A 19025-nucleotide genomic window follows, 5' to 3' on the forward strand; every position below is an offset into this window, starting at 1 on the left:
CAACTGAAGTTATACAGACTATATAATTGAAAACTTCTGTCCTAGAACCATGCTTGCGGAGTGGTACTATTTTGCCTTCTTTCCACTCCTTAGGAACCTTACCCATTGCCAGACTTTCATTTAATAACCCGGTCAAGGGCATAGCTAGCTGTCGTACACATTCCTTAAGAATACCTATGTGATATGTCATCCATTCCCACAGCCTTATTAACATCTAACCCAATCAACACCTGATATACCTCTGATCCTTTCACTTTCAGTTCTCCTAATGCTTGCCTCCCTTCTATATATGGTGCAGCATCATTTACACCAGTACGATATATGCTGAAAAAGTGCCCATTCAGTAATTCTACTATATCCTTTGCAATTGTTATTCTGCTGCCATGACTATCCATCAGTGAAAACCTGACATAATTATTCCATCTCTTGCCTGCTATGTAGCATAAAAAATTCCCTTCAGTTAACCTTGGCTGAAACTGCACCTTTTCTTTCTTTAATAAGCTCATCACCTTCCTAGCCTACACTCATACCCTTTATGGATCCAATCACCACCAACTGTCTTGCCTGCTCCATAGCATTTTCTTTTCCAATACAACTTGCTTGATTTCACTGTTTATTCATTTCTCTCCTACTGTATTCTCTCGCTTAACTCTTGGTATACAATTATACATCGATTACGTATAATTTTAGAAAACAAAGTCTGTCATACAACTCATATGGTGGATATGAATGGAAGAATACAAAAGATTAAAATGAACAATAATGGAGAGAAAGAAGTAGCAAATGACTACAAAATAGCACTGTATGGAAATTGTAATACCAACATCTTTTTCCTCAGCTCATCTACCCATTCTACCAATGCTCTGACTACAGAGCTTTCTATAATCACCAGCTTTATACTTCCCCATATATCCATTTTTGGCAGTAAACTTTTTTTGTTTCATCACTTCCTGAACAAGTACTTCATGATTCCTTTCAACAATCAGTGGTAGTGTCAACACCACATTAACAATCACATAATGTGAAGTTATCACCAAATCAAAAACATTAAAGCCCTCTAGTTGCTTCAGTTACATGCTGCTTAAGATATTTATCTCTCCAAAACTCAACAAACTCACTGTCCTTGTTTTTCCACACACTATCTCCTCCTTCCATTCTATATTCCTATAATTAAAGTCTCTCATCAGGATTACCTTCTTTTTACATGCCCCAAGTAATTTGGCTAAACATTTCACAATTAGTATTCTCTGCATTCCCTAGCCTATAACAGCATCTGTCCTGCATCCTGTCAGATATACTAGTCTGACATTTCAGCTTCACACCACACAGATTCAAAATCTATGAATGCACTAATCAGTTTCCACACTTTGTGGACACAATTCCTCTGCAATCATTAACAGCACCCCCCCCTTTTCTCTTTTGACATTTCTATTCTTCCGGAAAATTATACATCCTTTAGTTGATGTATTGAAACAGAAATGACTACCAGTAATTTTGACACGCAGTTTTCCTTTTGAGCTACACATCAGTTATTTGCTTCATTGTTCCACCAAGAAAACATGTTTTGTGCACTTTATTAGTCATCACACCTCTAATGATCGAGTCTTCATACAATATGTGACAATCCTTTGACCCTTTCTTCATAAATACTAGCTTCCTCCTTCTCATTCTCATCAGCCAGTCTCTTCTTTAGAGGTGTAATATTCTCTTCTGGATGTTTTCATTTCACTTTTCATTTTCTTTTCACTAACTCTTGTCTATGCTCTTCTGCTATGGTCCTGATTCTTGTCCCCCCCCCTTTTTAATTGCTCTAATCTATCAATATACTTTTCACATATGTTAATGCATTCCTTCTTCTCGTCTACCCATACAGTCTACAAATCTTTGGCATTTTTCAGTGCATGCATATAGCAATTTTGGCAATACATTCACTGCAAAAAATCCAAGCTCAATTTTCATATGAAAGCCATGCCACCAACATATGTTTCTTTATGGACATCATTTTCACACCCAGAAGCAGTACAAACATACAAGGCAAAACAACAAAAAATTTCAACAACAACAACGCTACTGAATGACACTTTTATCCAAGCTGAAAAAATGCAACACTATTTGCAATAAAACGGCACACTATATGCTAATTAAAAACACTTTTTTAGCACAAGTCAAATCTTCTGCTACATTCATCGTGCCACCTGGGAAAAGATATGATTGGTATTTAAGTATCCACTTAATGAAAACTAAAGAGAACCTATAGGCTCTGTGAAACTGGTAATGGTATTGATTAAACTGTACATAGCCCAGAACCAGTTTTTATAGTACATTAAACACAGTTTCAGATGTACTCATTCACCTCTGATTAACTGTTTCTGCCATTCCATTTACATTTCTGTAATGGAAAAGCACATGTGTTAAGGAAATGACAATTTAATAGCTCATCTCATTGGACATCCTGACAGGAATAGAGATGGAAGGGCATGATGTGTATCGTGAGGATAAAAGGGATAAAAAGGGAGGGGGGAGTGCTATTGATGATAGAGAAAGAGTTATATCCGTACAAAGTAGAGATGCAAGAGGGAAAATAGTGCCAGTGGCTTTGAGGCAGTATGGTGCGGGATAGAGGTGAATGGAATGGAATACTTGCTTGGATGTTGTTATTATAGACCAAGTAATGTGGATGATAGTGATAATGAAATGTATGAACAAATTAGCCAAGAAAATAAGAAAAGTGTGATCATTATGTGTGCTTTTAATTATGGCAATATAGACTGGGAAGTAAAGAAAATGAGTTTCTTGAGTTTTTGAGATAACTACCTCAGACGGTATGTAACAGAAGGCAAGCAAGAATTTGGTCATCTCATCAGAGGATGTAATTATAAAGTCAGTGTCAAATCACCCACCTATTGGTAAGAGTGACCATGAGGTAATTACCTGGGTGGTTGCCAGCAGTGTGAGGACCTCTGTGAGAATAGGGTATGTGTGGAACTACAAGGGGGGGGGTGATTATGAAGAGCTCAGCAGACAACTTATGGGTGTAGCATGGAATGAGGAGTTAGCTGGGAAAAGAGATCAATGCAGCTTGGGGGATTTTCAAAAACTATCTAGTAGATGCAATGCCTAAATATATTCCATGGTTGATAGGGTTAAATAAGGTAAGTGTGAAATGAATGAATAAAGAGATTAAGCATGTGATACAGAGAAAAAGAGCATTATGAAGACACCATAAGAGAAGTGGAAATAACTAATTCCATGAGGATTACAAAGACCAGGCAAGGTGGGTGACTTGTTTAATAAGGGTAGCAAAAGCGAGGTATGAACAGAAGTTAGCTAATGAAACCAAAAACAATACTAAGGAGTTCTTTCCATATGTAGCCAACAAAAGAAAGAATGATTATGGAAGCATGACATTGATTGATTGGAGAAAATGGTATAAAGACAGCTGTTGTTGTTGGATATGTGGTGGAGATACTTAATGAGCAGTTCATAGAGGTCTTTCAGTCTTGTGAATGTGACTTCACAGAGAGACTGAGAGCAGTTGATGATAGGGAAGAAAGGCTTGACTGTAAGTGAGCAAGAGGTGTATGAGGAGTTGAGCAAACTTGATGTTAATAAGGCTGTGGGACTTGATAATATATCACCATGTATTCTGAAAGAATGTGCCAGGATATTGATATGTGCCTTGACATATTTTTTTAATATGAGTCTTGCACTGGGTCAAGTTTCAAAGGAGTGGAAGGAGGGCAAGATTGTGCTGCTTCATAAAGGAGGTGATAGAACTCAAGCATCAAACTATAGGCCTATCTGTGTGTCAGTTGTAGTGGTTAAGTTGTTGGAGAAGCTTGTGAGAACTAGGATCCAGAATTGGGTTGTCAACAGTGGTATTATCTTTGATGGAAGCTTGGATTTGCTAAAGGGAGATCATGACTTTATAATCTACTTACTTATTACAATAAGGTAACTGCTTCCTTGGACAGAGGAGAAGGATACACAGTAATATACTTGGATTTTGCAAAAGCTTTTGATAGAGTACCTCATGATAAGTTGACAGTCAAACTAGAGCAGATGGGGTTGGATATGAGATTAGTGCATTGGATTGGAGACTGGCTATCTGATAGGTATCAACAAGTTGTATAAGGGGATGCAATATCCAGGAAAAGGAAAGTTACTAGTGGTGTGCCTCAGGGGTCTGTTTAGGGACATTACTCTTTACCTTGTATATTAATGATATTGGTGAAGATTTGGATGGAGATATTCGGTTGTTTGCAGATGGTGCAAAGTTGCGACAAACCATGACGAGTAGAGAAGATGTGGCCTTACAAGAAGACTTGAATAAATTGAGTGATTGGGCACGGAATGGGGATGTGAATTCAATGTTGCAAACTGTAACGTTCTAAATTTTCGGAAACAAAGATGGGATGCAGAATTTATGCTTGTTGAGGATATATTGTCAGACATGGAGGGAATAAGAGATCTGGGGTTGATAGTGGATAAGGATCTGCAATTTAGGGGTTACATAGTCAAAATTGTGAAGACAACACAAAGGCTTCTGGGAATGGTGCAGAGTACACTGACTTGTAGAAGTAGTAGATTCTTGTTCCATTGTATAAGGCTTTGATTAGGCCACATGGACTATTTTGCCTAGATTTTTTTTGCCTGGTTTTCAGAAGGACAAAGAGATGTTGGAAAGGGTCCAAAGGCGACTGACTAAAGTAGTTTCTAACTACTTTAGTCAGTAGTTAGAAACTACTTTAGTCAGTAGTTTCTAATATGAGGAAAGATTGAGAAGATGCAATTTGAAGAGTCTGGTGGTCAGGAGGTAGAGGGGAGATATAATAGAGACCTAGAAGTTAAGTAAGGGGTTGTTATAGGAGCAATGTTGGAGAGGTTCTATAGAAAATAGTGAGAGATCAGAGAAGAACCAGAGGTCATCCCTGGAAACTGTATGAAGAGGGTGTGGGAGTGGGAAGCAGGTTTTTTTTCATGCAGAGTTGTGAATGATTGTAATGCCTTGCCTGAGAGTATAGTGTCTGCAGGGAATTTAAATGTGTTTAAAGCACGGTATGATGAGCTGTGTGTATGATAAAAGGATCTCCCAGATGAGTCTCTGACTCCACGAAATCTTGGGTAATAATAATAATCTCATCCTGGTTTTGTAGATGCACAAAATATTCACTGTATCTGAGAAAAGAGGGGTTGAGTGACATTGTTTTAATATAATAACATTTAGTTAATATTTTTATCTCTAGAATTTTGAATTAAAAAAAAAACACATTATCATCATCATCAGTAATAACGAATTTTATTCCACAGGATGCCTATGCAGTGCTTCTTAAATATCATTTTCCTGTTGATGATGATGAACTTCAAATGGCAGAAAACTTAAGATTGTCATTTGATAGTCTCTTGTTAAAATCAGTAAGTTTTTTTTTTGTTTAATTTAAACTATATATAAAAGAAAGAAACATAACATATTTGAATAACATGCTGTGTTGCTTAACATATTGGTGGCAGGTTTTATTTCGCACAGTAGATCAGCTAAGAGATTACTTGTGTGAATGTTGTTCCTTTCTTGATAGGAGCAAAATGCACTTTCATTTTTTATAAAATTTGGCATTATTTTGCTTTTTTTTTTTCCACTTAGTGTCTAGCAAAGACTATGATTTTCCTTTATAATTACAGCACGGTCTTCAACTGATTGTAAGAATCAGTTGAAGACTTTGTTAAAACAAAAATATAATCATTATTTTTTATAACTGTTCTAGATGAACTGGATTAAATTATTATTATTACTATTAAAACCAGTTCTGCATAAAGTTAAAAGACCTACCATGGGAGATATACACTGTTACACCTAAAGCTCATCAAACTGTACTTGAAACTGATTAAACACATTTGTATTCACTACAGACATCTTGGTTGGTGAGTAGAATGCATCAGGCAGTGCATTCCAGTCATCAACCACTTTCCATGCAAAGAACCTGCTGCTCACATCCTCCTTATAAAGCTTCCAGGAATGTCCTCTCCTTCTGCCTCTTCTCCTGTTCTATGAAAATTTTTTTTCACATCAACCTGATAAAAACCTTTTCTAACTTAAATGTCTGAATCATATCCCTACTTTTCCTCCTGTTCACAAGTCTTTGGAAACAGCATTCCCTCAATTTGTCTTCCTATTCCACATGCTAAAGGTGTGGTACTACTTTAATCAGGCTTCTCTGGTCTCTTTCCAGTACATTCTCATCATCATGAGGACCAAATCTGTGCACAGTAATTAATAAAGAGGCTTGATCAAGGCCTTATTCTATGGAGACAGACCCCTCTGTATTTCTGCACATTAATAAGTTCCTCTGTATCATTACCATTATCTGATGTGATGATTTTCATAACTTCTTCATTGTGACCTCTGAATGTCAGATTCTCTTCCACCACCACTCCAAGGTTTCTTGTCTGCTCAACCTCCTCCAGATTTCCCCACCAAATGTTTACTTTGCATCTGATTGTTGCCTGCCATATTTCACAGTCTTACACTTTGCAACATTAATCTGACATTTTTGTCCGCACTATTGTCCACTCATAAAATCTATTCAAGTTCTCCTATAAGACCACACAACATGTGCTTGATTTGTCATTGCTCTTCCCAGTTTTTGCATCATCTGCAAATAGTTGTATATCACCATTTAAACCCATCCCAGTGTAATTAGTATACAAATTAAATTACCATGGTTCGAAGACAGACTCTGTCTGTCTCACTTGGGATCTAGTGACTTTCCTCTTCAATACTGCACTCCCCTACACAATTTGCTGATACCTGTCCAAGAGTCAGTTGCCTGTTCCACTCGTTCCTTTGTCATCTGATCCCATCTGCGACAGTTTTGTTACCAACTTGTGGAGTGGCAGTCTATCCAAAGCCTTTGCAAAATCTTAAGTATACCACTGTATACGAGAGCTAGCTCCTTTTTTTAACACATTTGTCACCTTGTTATAGTACATAAGGAACTTGGTAAAACATAACCACTACCATCTTGGGGAGGGATGCTGGTGAGCCAAGCACTGTGGACGTGTCAAAGAAGAGCTTTTGATTGAGATAAGTTATTCTAGGAATAATTAAGTATATATGCATAATTGTTTCAGTAAGAGCGGCTGTAAATGTTGTGCGCTACCAGTATTATTAGTGTGAGGAATTTTTCTTGCCTAAACCAAATTACAAAATCCTTATTATTAGACCTAGACCTAGTAACCTACAGAGAAAAAAAAAATGGTGGCGGCATTGTCATTCCATGATTTTAATTTAGATTTCAGTCGTTTTGTTAAGTGTGAGGTCTGTTATATGTATTCCTTCGATTACATAAATGAGTTGTGGATGTTTAGCGTGGATGGAAGAAGGGTATGTGCGAAGAGTGACCTGAACGAGGAACTGATGAATGCAAATATGAAATTGATGACAGAAAGTGTTAGTAACGAGAATGTCGTGGGAAACAACTGTGCACGGTTGAAAGAGAAGGATGGTTAGAAAGAGGGGTGAAAAAATGTTAAAAAATCAGTAAAAAAAACAGAGCGATTTGAAAACCGTAATGGATGTTAAAAGGGACGAAAGTGAGGCGAGAGTGAAATTGAGAGAATGAATGAAACTAGAAATGGCGTGACGCAGAAATCGAAAGAATGAATGATGGCAAAAGTTGGACGCATGTTAGACCGAAAGTACGGAAACAAAGAAAGATAAACGAGAGTGAAAGTGAGAAGAATGATAGCGAAAGTTGGACGTATGTTGCACAGAAAGTACGGAAACAAAGAAGGATGAATGAGAGTGAAAGTGAGAAGAGGTGGGTCGAGAGTTAGAAAGATATAATGATAGAGAGAATGTGTCGCAAGATTAGGAAGTTGAATTGGATTGGATGAGGCAAGAAATGAAATGGGAGTAAGACAGGAGAGATTGAAGAGGTGGTTATGAATGAGGAAGTGAGTGGTATCTATCCCAATGGCTTTAACAGGCCTTTAAGGCCCACAACCTTCCAAGCATGCTTGGATTTCGTAACCGAAATACGAGGATAGAATGGTCACTCCTATGCCTCAAGGTATTCTTGGCTGTATCCCTGTGTGTTCAAGGGGCCGGTTTGCCTGCTTGCGGGATGAAAAACACCAGATAAACTGGCGGAAAAAACCCTACTGCCCGCGCCCAAGACCGGCTAACTTGGCTATGGCTGAGGAAGATCCTTCAGCTCCTCACGTCTCCGACGGGAATCGAACCTAGGACACTCCTTCCCCAGGCATATGGTTGCGAAGCGCAAAGCCACTAGGCTAACCGCGCGGAGAAGTGAGTGGTATGAGTATGGAAAATGAGAGAATGGGTGTGCAAGAGGAGCAGGGAAACTGGGAGGCTCAGGGTGGACAGGGGTACACAGCATGAGAAAGGTGAAAAGAGAGGAGGTGAGAGCATGTGTAGAGAGGAAAGAAATGGGATGGCCTGGGATCAAGAGGAAACAGTTGGAATTGAAAAGGGTTCTAAAATGAATAAGCAGAAAGGGAAATGGCCCCAGTCGAGCATGGAGAATCACATTGAGAGGGTGGTATCAGTGGAACTAGCTGTAGATCCAGAAATGAGCTGTTGTGTTTGTATACAAATGCTAGAAGTATAAGAAACAAGACAGATGAAATGGCTGCACTAATTGCGTCTGTTCACCCAAAGATTGTCGGAATAAGTGAGATATGGTTGGAAGAGGATGACATCCTGACAGGAATAGAGATGGAAGGGTATGATGTGTTTTGTGAAGATAGAAGGGGTAAAAAGGGTGGGGGAGAGTTATTGATGATAGAGAAAGAGTTTGTCTTTGTCCATACAAAGTAGAGATGCAAGAGGGAAATAGTGCCAGTGGTTTTGAGGCAGTATGGTGTGAGATACAGGTGAATGGAATCAAATACTTGGTGGGATGTTGTTATAGACCAGGTAATGTGGATGGTGGTGATAGTGAAATGTATAGTCAAATTAGCCAAGCAAATAAGAAAGGGGGTGATCATTATTGGTGATTTTAATTATGGCAATATAGACTGGAATGATGAGATAGCAACAGGGAAGTAAAGAAAATGAGTTTCTTGAGTTTTTGAGGGATAACTACCTCAGATAATATGTAACAGAGGGCACACAAGGATCAAGGTTCTTGGATTTGGTCATCTCATCAGAGGATGTAATTATAAATGAGGTGTCAAATCATCCACCAATTGGTGAGAGTGACCATGAGGTGATTACCTGGGTGGTTGCCAGCAGTGTGAGGACCCCTGTGAGAAAAGGGTATATGTGGAACTACAAAGGGGGGTGATTATGAAGAGCTCAAAAGACAGCTTGCGGGTGTAGCATGGAATGAGGAGTTAGCTGGAAAAGAGATCAATGCAGCTTGGGGGATTTTCAAAAACCATCTACCAGATGCAGTGTCTAAATGTATTCCAAGGGTGAGAAGGTTAAATAAGGTATATGTGAGATGGATGAATAAAGAGATCAAGCATGCAATACAAAGAAAAAGGGCATTGTGGAGGCAGCATAAGAGAAGTGGAAATAACCAATTTCAAGAGGTCTACATGGACCAGGCAAGGAGGGTTACTTGGTTGGTGAGAGTAGCTAAAGAGAGGTATGAACAGCAGTTAGCTAATGAAGCCATAAAGAATCCTAGAGAGTTCTTTAGAGATACTTAATTAGCAGTTAATAATGGTCTTTCAATCTTGTGAATGTGACTTCATGGAGAGATTGAGAGCAGTAGATGATGGGGAGGAGAGACTGACTGTAAGTGAGCAAGAAGTGTATGGGGAGTTGAAGCAACTAAATGTTAATAAGACTGTGGGACTTGATAATATATCACCATGTATTCTGAAGGAAAGTTCCAAAGAGTTGACACCTGCCTTGACATATTTTTTTAATATGAGTCTTGCACTTGGTCAAGTTCCTAAGGAGTGGAAGGAGGGTAAGATTGTGCCACTTCATAAAGGTAGTGATCGAACTCAAGCATCAAACTATAGGCCTATCTGTGTGTCAGGTGTTGTGGTTAAGTTGTTGGAGAAGCTTGTAGGAACTAGGATCCAGAGTTGGGTTAACAACAATGGTATTATCTTTGATGGACAGCATGGATTTGCTAAAGGAAGGTCATGTTTTAGTAATATATTTATTTATTACAATAAAGTGACTGCTTCCTTGGACAGAGGAGGGGATACACAGTGATATACTTAGATTTTTCAAAGGCTTTTGATAGAGTACCTCATTATAAATTGATAGTCAAACTAGAGCAGATGGGGTTGGATATTAGATTAGTGCATTGGATTGGATACTGGCTCTCTGATAGGTATGAACAAGTTGTGCATGGGGGAGCGATATCCAGGAAAAGGAAAGTCACTAGTGGAATGTTTCAGGGATCTGTTTTAGGGCAATTGCTGTTTAACTTTTATATTAATGATATTGGCGAAGATTTGGATGGAGATATTCAGTTGTTTACAGATGATGCAAAGTTGGGACGAACCATAAATAGTAGTGAAGATGTTGTGGCCTTGCAAGAATACTTGAATAAATTGAGTGATTGGGCACGATAATGGGGATGTGAGTTCAATGTTGCGAAATGTAAGGTTTTAAAATTTGGAAAACTAAGATGGGATGCAGAATTTATGCTTGGTGAGAATATATTTTTGGAGGTATTGGAAATAAGAGATCTGGGGTTGATAGTGGATAAGGATCTAAAATTTAGGGGATACATTGCCAAAATTGTGAAGACAATACAAAGGCTTCTGGGAATGATGCGGAGGACACTGATATGTAGAAGTCGGGAGATTCTTGTTCCGTTGTATAAGGCTTTGATTAGGCCACACATAGACTATTGTGCCCAGATTTGGTCACCGGGTTTTCAGAAGGATGAAGAGATGTTGGAAAAGGTCCTAAGGCGACTGACTAAGGTCGTTTCTGACCTCTGGAATGTTGAGTATGAGAAAAGATTGAAGAGATGTAATTTGCAGATTCTGGTGGTGAGGAGGATGAGGGGAGATATGATAGAGACCTACAAGGAGTTGTTATAAGATCAGTGGTGGAGAAGTTCTACAGGGAATAGTTGAGATCAGGGAGAACCAGAGGTCATCCCTGGAAACTGTTTAAAGATGGTGTGAGTAATCGATCGAGCGGCAGGTTTTTTTTGTGCAGAGTTGTGAATGATTGGAATTCCTTGCCTGAGAGTGTGGTGTCTGCAAGGAATTTGAGTGTGTTTAAGGCTCGGTATGATGAGGTGTGTGTGTGATAAAAGGACCTCCCAGATGAGTCTTTGACTCCATGAGGTCTTGGGGTAATAATAATAATAATAATCTTGTTCACAAGATCACCAACAGTTAAAAATGACTGAATGGCATATAACAAGAACAAAAAACATGACCATTATTTTAATGGGTAATATTGCGTACTTTCGTTTAGGAGTGTCCCTTTTTTTCACTGTCATTCTGAAATCATAACCTCTCTTTAACAAATCCATGCTGACAAGCACAGAGAATTGTATTGTTATGAACCCATTTTTACATCCTAAATCTCACCAACCTTTATTGCAATAACTTTACCACAACACCAATATACTGATCAATCTATGATATGTAGGCTCAGCATTATCACTGCTTTTGTAAAGTGGAACGATTTATCTTCCTTCCATTACTTTGAGATTTGTGCTGTTACATGACATTTGTTAAACAGGTAGGCCAAGATAACAGGGAGAGTTAGCATCCCTGTTCTAGGGATGCTAACTCCCTGGAACATCCTCTTGAGACATATGGTGATATGTCATCAAGTTCTGTTGCCTTATTGACATTTGCTTGCTTATCTTCTCATATATCACATCTTTTTCTCACTCACCAGTAAGTCTTCTGATTATATTCTCTACACTGAGAATCTGATTTCACACTAAGAATGAAACACCTTGGTGAAATGCTCACTGAATTCTGTTACTATGTACTTTGCTGCAGATACTTCTCTCATTTTCATCCATTAAAATAATATTGCCGTAATTATCTTCTTTCTGCTTGCCACTTATTGATAAAACTCAAGAGGGTTTTTCCTGGCCTGATTGTCTAATTTCTGCTCATACTGCACTTTTGTTCTCCTAAAAAATATCTTGTCAATCTCTTGGCCTGCTCTTTGTATATTTTGCAACTAATTATTACCATCATTCATCTTGCATTTATTTCTTTATTTCCTAACTTCTTGACACCTCATTCTTTGATATAAACTTCCAACCTCATTCTTTGATATAGCTTCATGCTGTCTCCTAATCTTTTCCTAATCACTAGCCTTGTAATTTCCTGTAAACTCTTTCCTGAATAAAGTTCTTATATGGCTAGCCACAACCCATGTGATCACTTCATGATCACTGTCACCAATTGGAGGGACATGCAAAACTCCACTCACAGTTACATCCACTGATGAAATTATCAGATCTAAAACTCTCAGTAAACGTTTGACCTACTTTACATACCTACCTAAGATAGTTTTCTCTTAAGAAGTCAAGAACATTTTACTTATTTCCAAATGCAATATCTTCATTCCAGTGTATACACTGCCATGATTAAAATCTTCTTCTTCTTCTTCACATATTAGATGTAGTATCTGTTGTGACCAAGACTTCGTCTTCTTTAATAGTATCTTTTAATCTTTTTCTAGGTCTTCCTGTTCTTCTCTTATTCTTTGGTTTCCAACTACAGACTGTTTTATTATTCTATCTTCACTTCTTCTTTCCACATGTTCAATACATTTTATTCCTCGGATTACTATCCAGTTGTTTATTGCTTGTATTTCACACTGTTTTCTTATATCTGTATTTTTTATTTTATCTAATCTAGTTTTATTTACTATTTTTCTTAATATATTCATTTCACCTGTGTGTTTAACATTTGTCTTGTTTTCCTAGTAGTTTGGTCTTGTTTCTGCGTTATATGTCATAATAGGCCTGATTACTGCTTTATAAATTCTGGTTTTTGTCTCTACTGTAAGATGTTTATTTTTCCATATTGTTTTGTTCAAGCTTCCTGATATTCTTGCAGCTTTTGCAACTTGTTCTCTGACTTCTAGATGTGTGGCCTTCCTTCCCAGTTCAGTTGTATACCTAAATAGTTGTAATTCGTTATTTGTTCAATAATAGTGCCTTGCAATTCTAATTTGTATCTTTGTGGGTCTTGTGATATTGTCATACATTTTGTTTTAGTTTTTGATATGTTCATATTATACAATTTTGCTGCTTTATTAAATATGTAGAAAATGAGTTTCATTTTCTGTAATTAATATTACATCATCTGCATAACATATAGTTCTTATTGTTTATTTTCACTCCTGTATTTTGTATTTTATTAACTTTTTATTTTATTTCATCCATTATTATATTGAATATTGTTGTACTTAAAGAGTCTCCTTGTCTAATGCCATTACTAATTTGTATGTCTTTACTTATTTTTCCTTGTGTTTTTATTATACAGTTATTATTATCATATATTTCTTTAATTATTTGTGTTATGTTTTCTGCTATTTTTCTTCTCTGCAATATTTCTATTACATCTTGAATTAATATTCTGTCAAATGCTTTTTTCAGGTCTTTAAAGCATATAAATAGTTTCTTATTGTATTCTGTTGTTTTCTCTATCAATTGTCTGATTATGAATATTGCATCTGTACATGATCTATCTTCTCCGAAACCTTGTTTTTCATCTAATAGATTCATTTTCTTTGTTATTTTATTATTTAGGATTATTATTATTATTATTATTATTATTATTATTATTATTCAGGCCTCCAAGGAGTCAAAAGACTCATCGAGGGAGGTCCTTCCTAAGACATAAAGTCTATCAAGACTCACTGAGGGGAGGTCCCCCCCTGAGAAACACAAAGTCTATCATACCACTCTTTAAACTCACTGACCGTTCTCGCTCCCACCACTCCATCAGGCAATGCATTCCACGGCTCAACCACCCTCCACACAAAGAAACCACTCCTTATCCTCTTGCTCACAGTTTCCTTTCGTAACTTCCAGGGATGGCCTCTTGTCATCACTCCTTCCCGCTGATCAACCAAGCGAAAGAACTCCCCAGTGTCAACCCTGTAACCAACCTCTCAACAGTTTAAAAGTCTCAATCATATCACCTCTCCTTCTTCTATCCACCAAACTCTGCAGTCCACATTCTCTCAGCCGATCCTCATAACTATCCTTGTACAGTCCTGAAACCATCTTTGTCATCCGTCTTTGTATCCTTTCCACAGTTAATTTATCCCCTTCAAATCCTGGGAACCAAATCTGAGAACAATAGTCCAAGTGTGGTCTGATCAGAGACTTATACAACGGAATGATAACCCTCTTATCTCTGCAGGTCAGTGTCCTTCTCATAATAGCAGCAATCCTCTGTGTTACCTTCACCACCTTTGCAATATGTCCCCTAAACTTCAGGTTTCTATCAATCATCAACCCCAGATCTCTTGTCTCCCCTACTTCCTCCAGTATAACTCCTCCCATAGAGTATGCAGCATCCCATCGATGTTTCCCAAACCTCAAGACCTTACATTTTGCTGCATTAAACTGAAATCCCCATTCATTTGCCCATCTATCTAGCTTATTTAAATCCTCTTGCAGGGCTACCACATCTGCACTATTGCTAATAATCCTTCCCACCTTTGCATCATCCGCAAACAACTGAATATCCCCCTGCAATCCACTGGCTATGTCATTGATATAAAGGTTAAACAATATAGGTCCTAGTACTGAGCCCTGTGGGACCCCACTTGTAACCCTCTGCCTCCTGGAAACTGCTCCACCATACACAACTCTCTGATACCTATCAGACAGCCAATCCTGAATCCAGTTGACCAATCTGACATCCAGACCCATGTGCTGCAACTTAAATATCAGCTTATCATGTGGCACCCTGTCAAATGCCTTCGCCAAGTCTAAGAAAATTGCAGTATATGCCTTTCCCTCATCTAATGTTCTTGTAACTTTATTATAAAAGGCTAGCATGTTGCTAAAACAAGAGCGTCCTTTCACAAATCCATGTTGATTCTCACAGATAATATTACCCTCATCTGCCCAATGCTGTACACGGTCCCTCACTACTTTCTCCAAGATCTTAACAACTACTGATGACACACAGACTGGCCTATAATTAGACACTTCCAGTCTGTTACCACCCTTATGCAATGGCACTATCTTACCTTCCTTCCATTCCCTGGGCACCTTTGCCAAAGCCAGACTTTCATTGAAAAGCCACGTTAAAGGTACTGTCAATTCCCTAGCACATTCTCTCAAAACTCGTGGCGAAATACCATCCAGTCCCACATTCTTATTAGTACTTTTAATGAGGCATTTAATAAATATATCCCTCTATAATTTTCTGTTTTTTTTTTATCTCCTTTTTTAAATATTGGTATTGTTATACTTTTCTTCCATTCTACCAGTATCTTTTTTTGTATTTATTATTTGGTTGTATAAGGTAACAAGTGGTGTACCACAAGGATCAGTGCTTGGTCCACTGTTATTCAGTCTGTACATTAATGATATTGGGAAGGATTTGACAAGCGACATACAGTTATTTGCTTATGATGCAAAGATAGGTAGGGTAATCAGGAATGCTGCTGATATGCATCTTTGCAGAATGATTTGAACAGGCTGGAATTGTGGGCATGGGAAAATGGGTATCAGTACAATGTCAGTAAATGTAAAGTCATTCACTTCGGCATGATTAGATATCCAATGTCGTAGTATATTGGTGGGACTTGGCTAGAAGAAACTGATGAGGCTAGGGATCTTGGAGTGTTAATTGATAGGAAGTTGAAATTTAGGGGCCATGTGGCAAAGATTGCAAATACAACTCAAAGGATAATTGCAATGCTGAAATGAACGTTCACTTGTAGAGATAAGGATGTTATTTTGCCTCTTTACAAGGCCTTGATAAGACCTCACTTAGACTATTGTGCACAGGTTTGGTCTCCTGGTTTCCATTGTGATTCTGATATACTGGATAGAATACAAAGGAGAGTGTTAAAAATTATATCAGGATATTGTGGAATACTGATTATGAAGGCAGATTGAGAATTTGTAGACAGCGGACACCAGCAAACAGGAGAAAGAAGGGTGATATGATTGAGACATACAATTTTCTGTAAAGGTAATACAGGATTTCATTTGATGGAATTTTTCAATTTATGGAGGCTGGGGAAAGGATGAGAGGGCATCCTTGGAATCTGAGAATGAAGGCCGCCAAGAAGGGTGTGAGGGCTAGATTTTTCTCTCAGAGGGTGATGCGTGATTGGAATGGATTGCCATTAGATGTTATGAGTGCAAGCAGTGTCAATGAATTCAAGAATAAGGTAACAAGGTTACTTTATTCTTGAATGCTACACACACACACACACATCAGCTATGATATCTGGTGTCTGTGTAGTATGTGGCCTCCCTCGATGAGTCTCTGATTCCTTGGAGGTCATTCATAACAATAATAATATATTTAAACTCTGAATTATAATTTCTTTACCATTTTTTAATAATTCGTTATTATTATTATTATTATTATTATTATTATTATTATTATTATCATCTAGACCTGGTGATTTCTTATTTTTCAATTTTTTAATTGCATTTTCAATTTCTGTTATTTCAACGTTCGTTTCTGTTGTATTTATTTCTTCTTCTTGATTTGTTTGTTTACTTAGTTCTATTTTTGTTTCAACTTTGATAATTAAAATCATCCGTTATAATCAACCTTCCCCTGTTCAATAACCAAAGCTACTTATATATTTCTTCATAATTACTACTATCCACTATTCCCTGGCCTATAGTAACATCCAACTAAATATCTCTTCCTGTCATCTTCCACTTGACACCACACTGCCTTAAAATTATTCTCATAATTTCCCTGTTTCGTGTTTACCTTATGTGGGTGTAATTTTTTTGGTATCATCGGTAACACTCTCTTTTCACCCTTTCTATATTCATGAAAAACACTATACCTTATATTTCTACTTTTGCCAGGATATTATCCTCATTTAATCATGTTTCAATTATTTCAACAATTTTTGGGTGAGTTAACTGAATTAGTTGAACAGTTTCATCTCCTTTATTTCTGATGCTCCTGGTATTTGTAAATAAACACATCAGTTCGTATTTATTTTAGGTCTATAACTGGTCTTAAACAATTCACCTGTTTGTTGTCAATTCACCACCATCCCTGTCTTTCCTTAGTCACCTTTTGGCTCTTCTGATGAGGCATTTTATAATTCCTGTTTTTTGACTAAATAAATTTTTGGTTAAATAAATATCTTTCTTGTGTTTACGTGAATATATCATTCATTCTGAAAGGAAATATTCAGTTGTTTACTGATGATGAGAAATTAGGCAGAGTAATAGTTAATCAAGGTGATATGGAGAGCTTGCAGAAAGATTTAAATAGGCTGTCAGTATGGGCAAAAGTTAATCGGTGTCACTTTAATCTCAAGAAATGTAAAGTTATGCATTTTAGGCTAAAACAAGAGTACCTTTTATAATAAAGTTACAAGAGTAGTAGATGAGGGAAAGGCATATACTGCCATTTTCTTAGACTTAGTGAAGGAATTTGACAGGGTGTCACATCATAAGTTGATTTTTAAGTTGCAACACATGGGTCTGGATGTCAGGTTGGTCAACTGGATTCAGGATTAGCTGTCCAATAGGTATCAGAGAGTTGTGTATGGTGGGGCAGTTTCAAGGAGGCAGAGGATTACAAGTGGGGTCCCACAGGGCTCAGTACTGGGACCTATATTGTTTAACCTTTATATCAATGATATTGTCATTGAATTTCAAGGGGATATTCATTTGTTTGCAGATGATGCGAAGCTGGGAAGGATTATTAGTAATAGTGCAGATGTGGTAGCCCTGCAAGAGGATTTGAATAATCTAGATAGATGGGCAAATGAATGGGATGTTGGTTTAATGCAGCAAAATGTAAGGTCTTGAGGTTTGGGAAACATCGATGGTACACTGCATACTCTATGGGAGGAGCTATACTGGAGGAAGTAGGGGAGACAAGAGATCTAGGGTTGATGATTGATAGAAAGCTGAAATTTAGGGGACATATTGCAAAGGTGGTGAAGGTAATACAGAGGATTGCTGCAATAATGAGAAGGACACTGACCTGCAGAAATAAAAGTGTTATCATTCCGTTGTATAAGACTCTAATCAGACGACACTTAGACTATTGTTCTCAGATTTGGTCCCCAGGAATTGAAGGGGATAAATTAACTGTGGAAAGGGTACAAAGGCGGATAAAAAAGATGGTTTCAGGACTGTAGACTGTTAGTTATGAGGATCGGCTGAGGGAATGTGGACTGCAGAGTTTGGTGGATAGAAGAAGGAGAGGTGATGTTGTTTAGACTTTTAAACTGTTGAGAGATGGTTACAGGGTTGACACTGCAGAGTTCTTTCGCTTGGTTGAACAGCAGGAAGGAATTATGAAAAGGGGCCATCCTCAGAAGTTACAAAAGGAAACTGTATTGTCTGAAGCTGATTTCTATTATTATCACATCATCACATGTAATATTCTAGATAAATTTCTTCTTTCTTGATACTTCTGCATGCCAGTTGTTCCATATCAAGACCAGATAATCATTTTTATCATTAGAGATTCTGATTGTAACACCTCAATCATTATTCCACAACATACTACTTAAGATTTATTCCTCAAGAATTCCAGAAATCAGTGTGATTTATTAGTGCTTGCCCTTTAATCCACTTGCCTCTAAGATTTTAACTATATTGTTATAGTTAAAATCTCCCAAAAGTATCACTCCTTTAGCACTTATCAAATTAATTTGCTTAAAAATTTCCTGCTGATCACCTTCTATATTCCCAATCTATACTAACATCCTACTAAATATCCTGTCCTGCACAACACTATCCCACACTGTATATTCTTATGTCCATCACTTCCTCCTGATTCTCTTCTCTGAGAAGACATAATTTATCCTTAACAACAGTTTTGATCGGTTTATTTTTGCTATTCTGCTGACTACCCTT

The 19025-nt window shown here is 37.5% G+C and overlaps 1 protein-coding gene across 1 annotated transcript in view; it reads left to right on the forward strand.

The window, feature by feature from the left end:
- The window catches only part of LOC150095635 (dynein axonemal heavy chain 8-like), a 2108518-nt gene that overhangs the window by 513349 nt on the left and 1576144 nt on the right, over positions 1 to 19025 (forward strand). The window contains exon 22 of the mRNA XM_090409931.1: positions 5311 to 5415. Within this exon, the coding sequence (XP_090266057.1) occupies positions 5311 to 5415 (105 nt within the window). The remainder of the gene's footprint in view (positions 1 to 5310; positions 5416 to 19025) is intronic.

Source organism: Typopeltis vanoorti, chromosome 20 (genome assembly GCF_054136105.1).
Source record: "Typopeltis vanoorti isolate ZY-2024b chromosome 20, IOZ_Tvanoo_1.0, whole genome shotgun sequence".
NCBI lineage: Eukaryota > Metazoa > Arthropoda > Arachnida > Uropygi > Thelyphonidae > Typopeltis > Typopeltis vanoorti.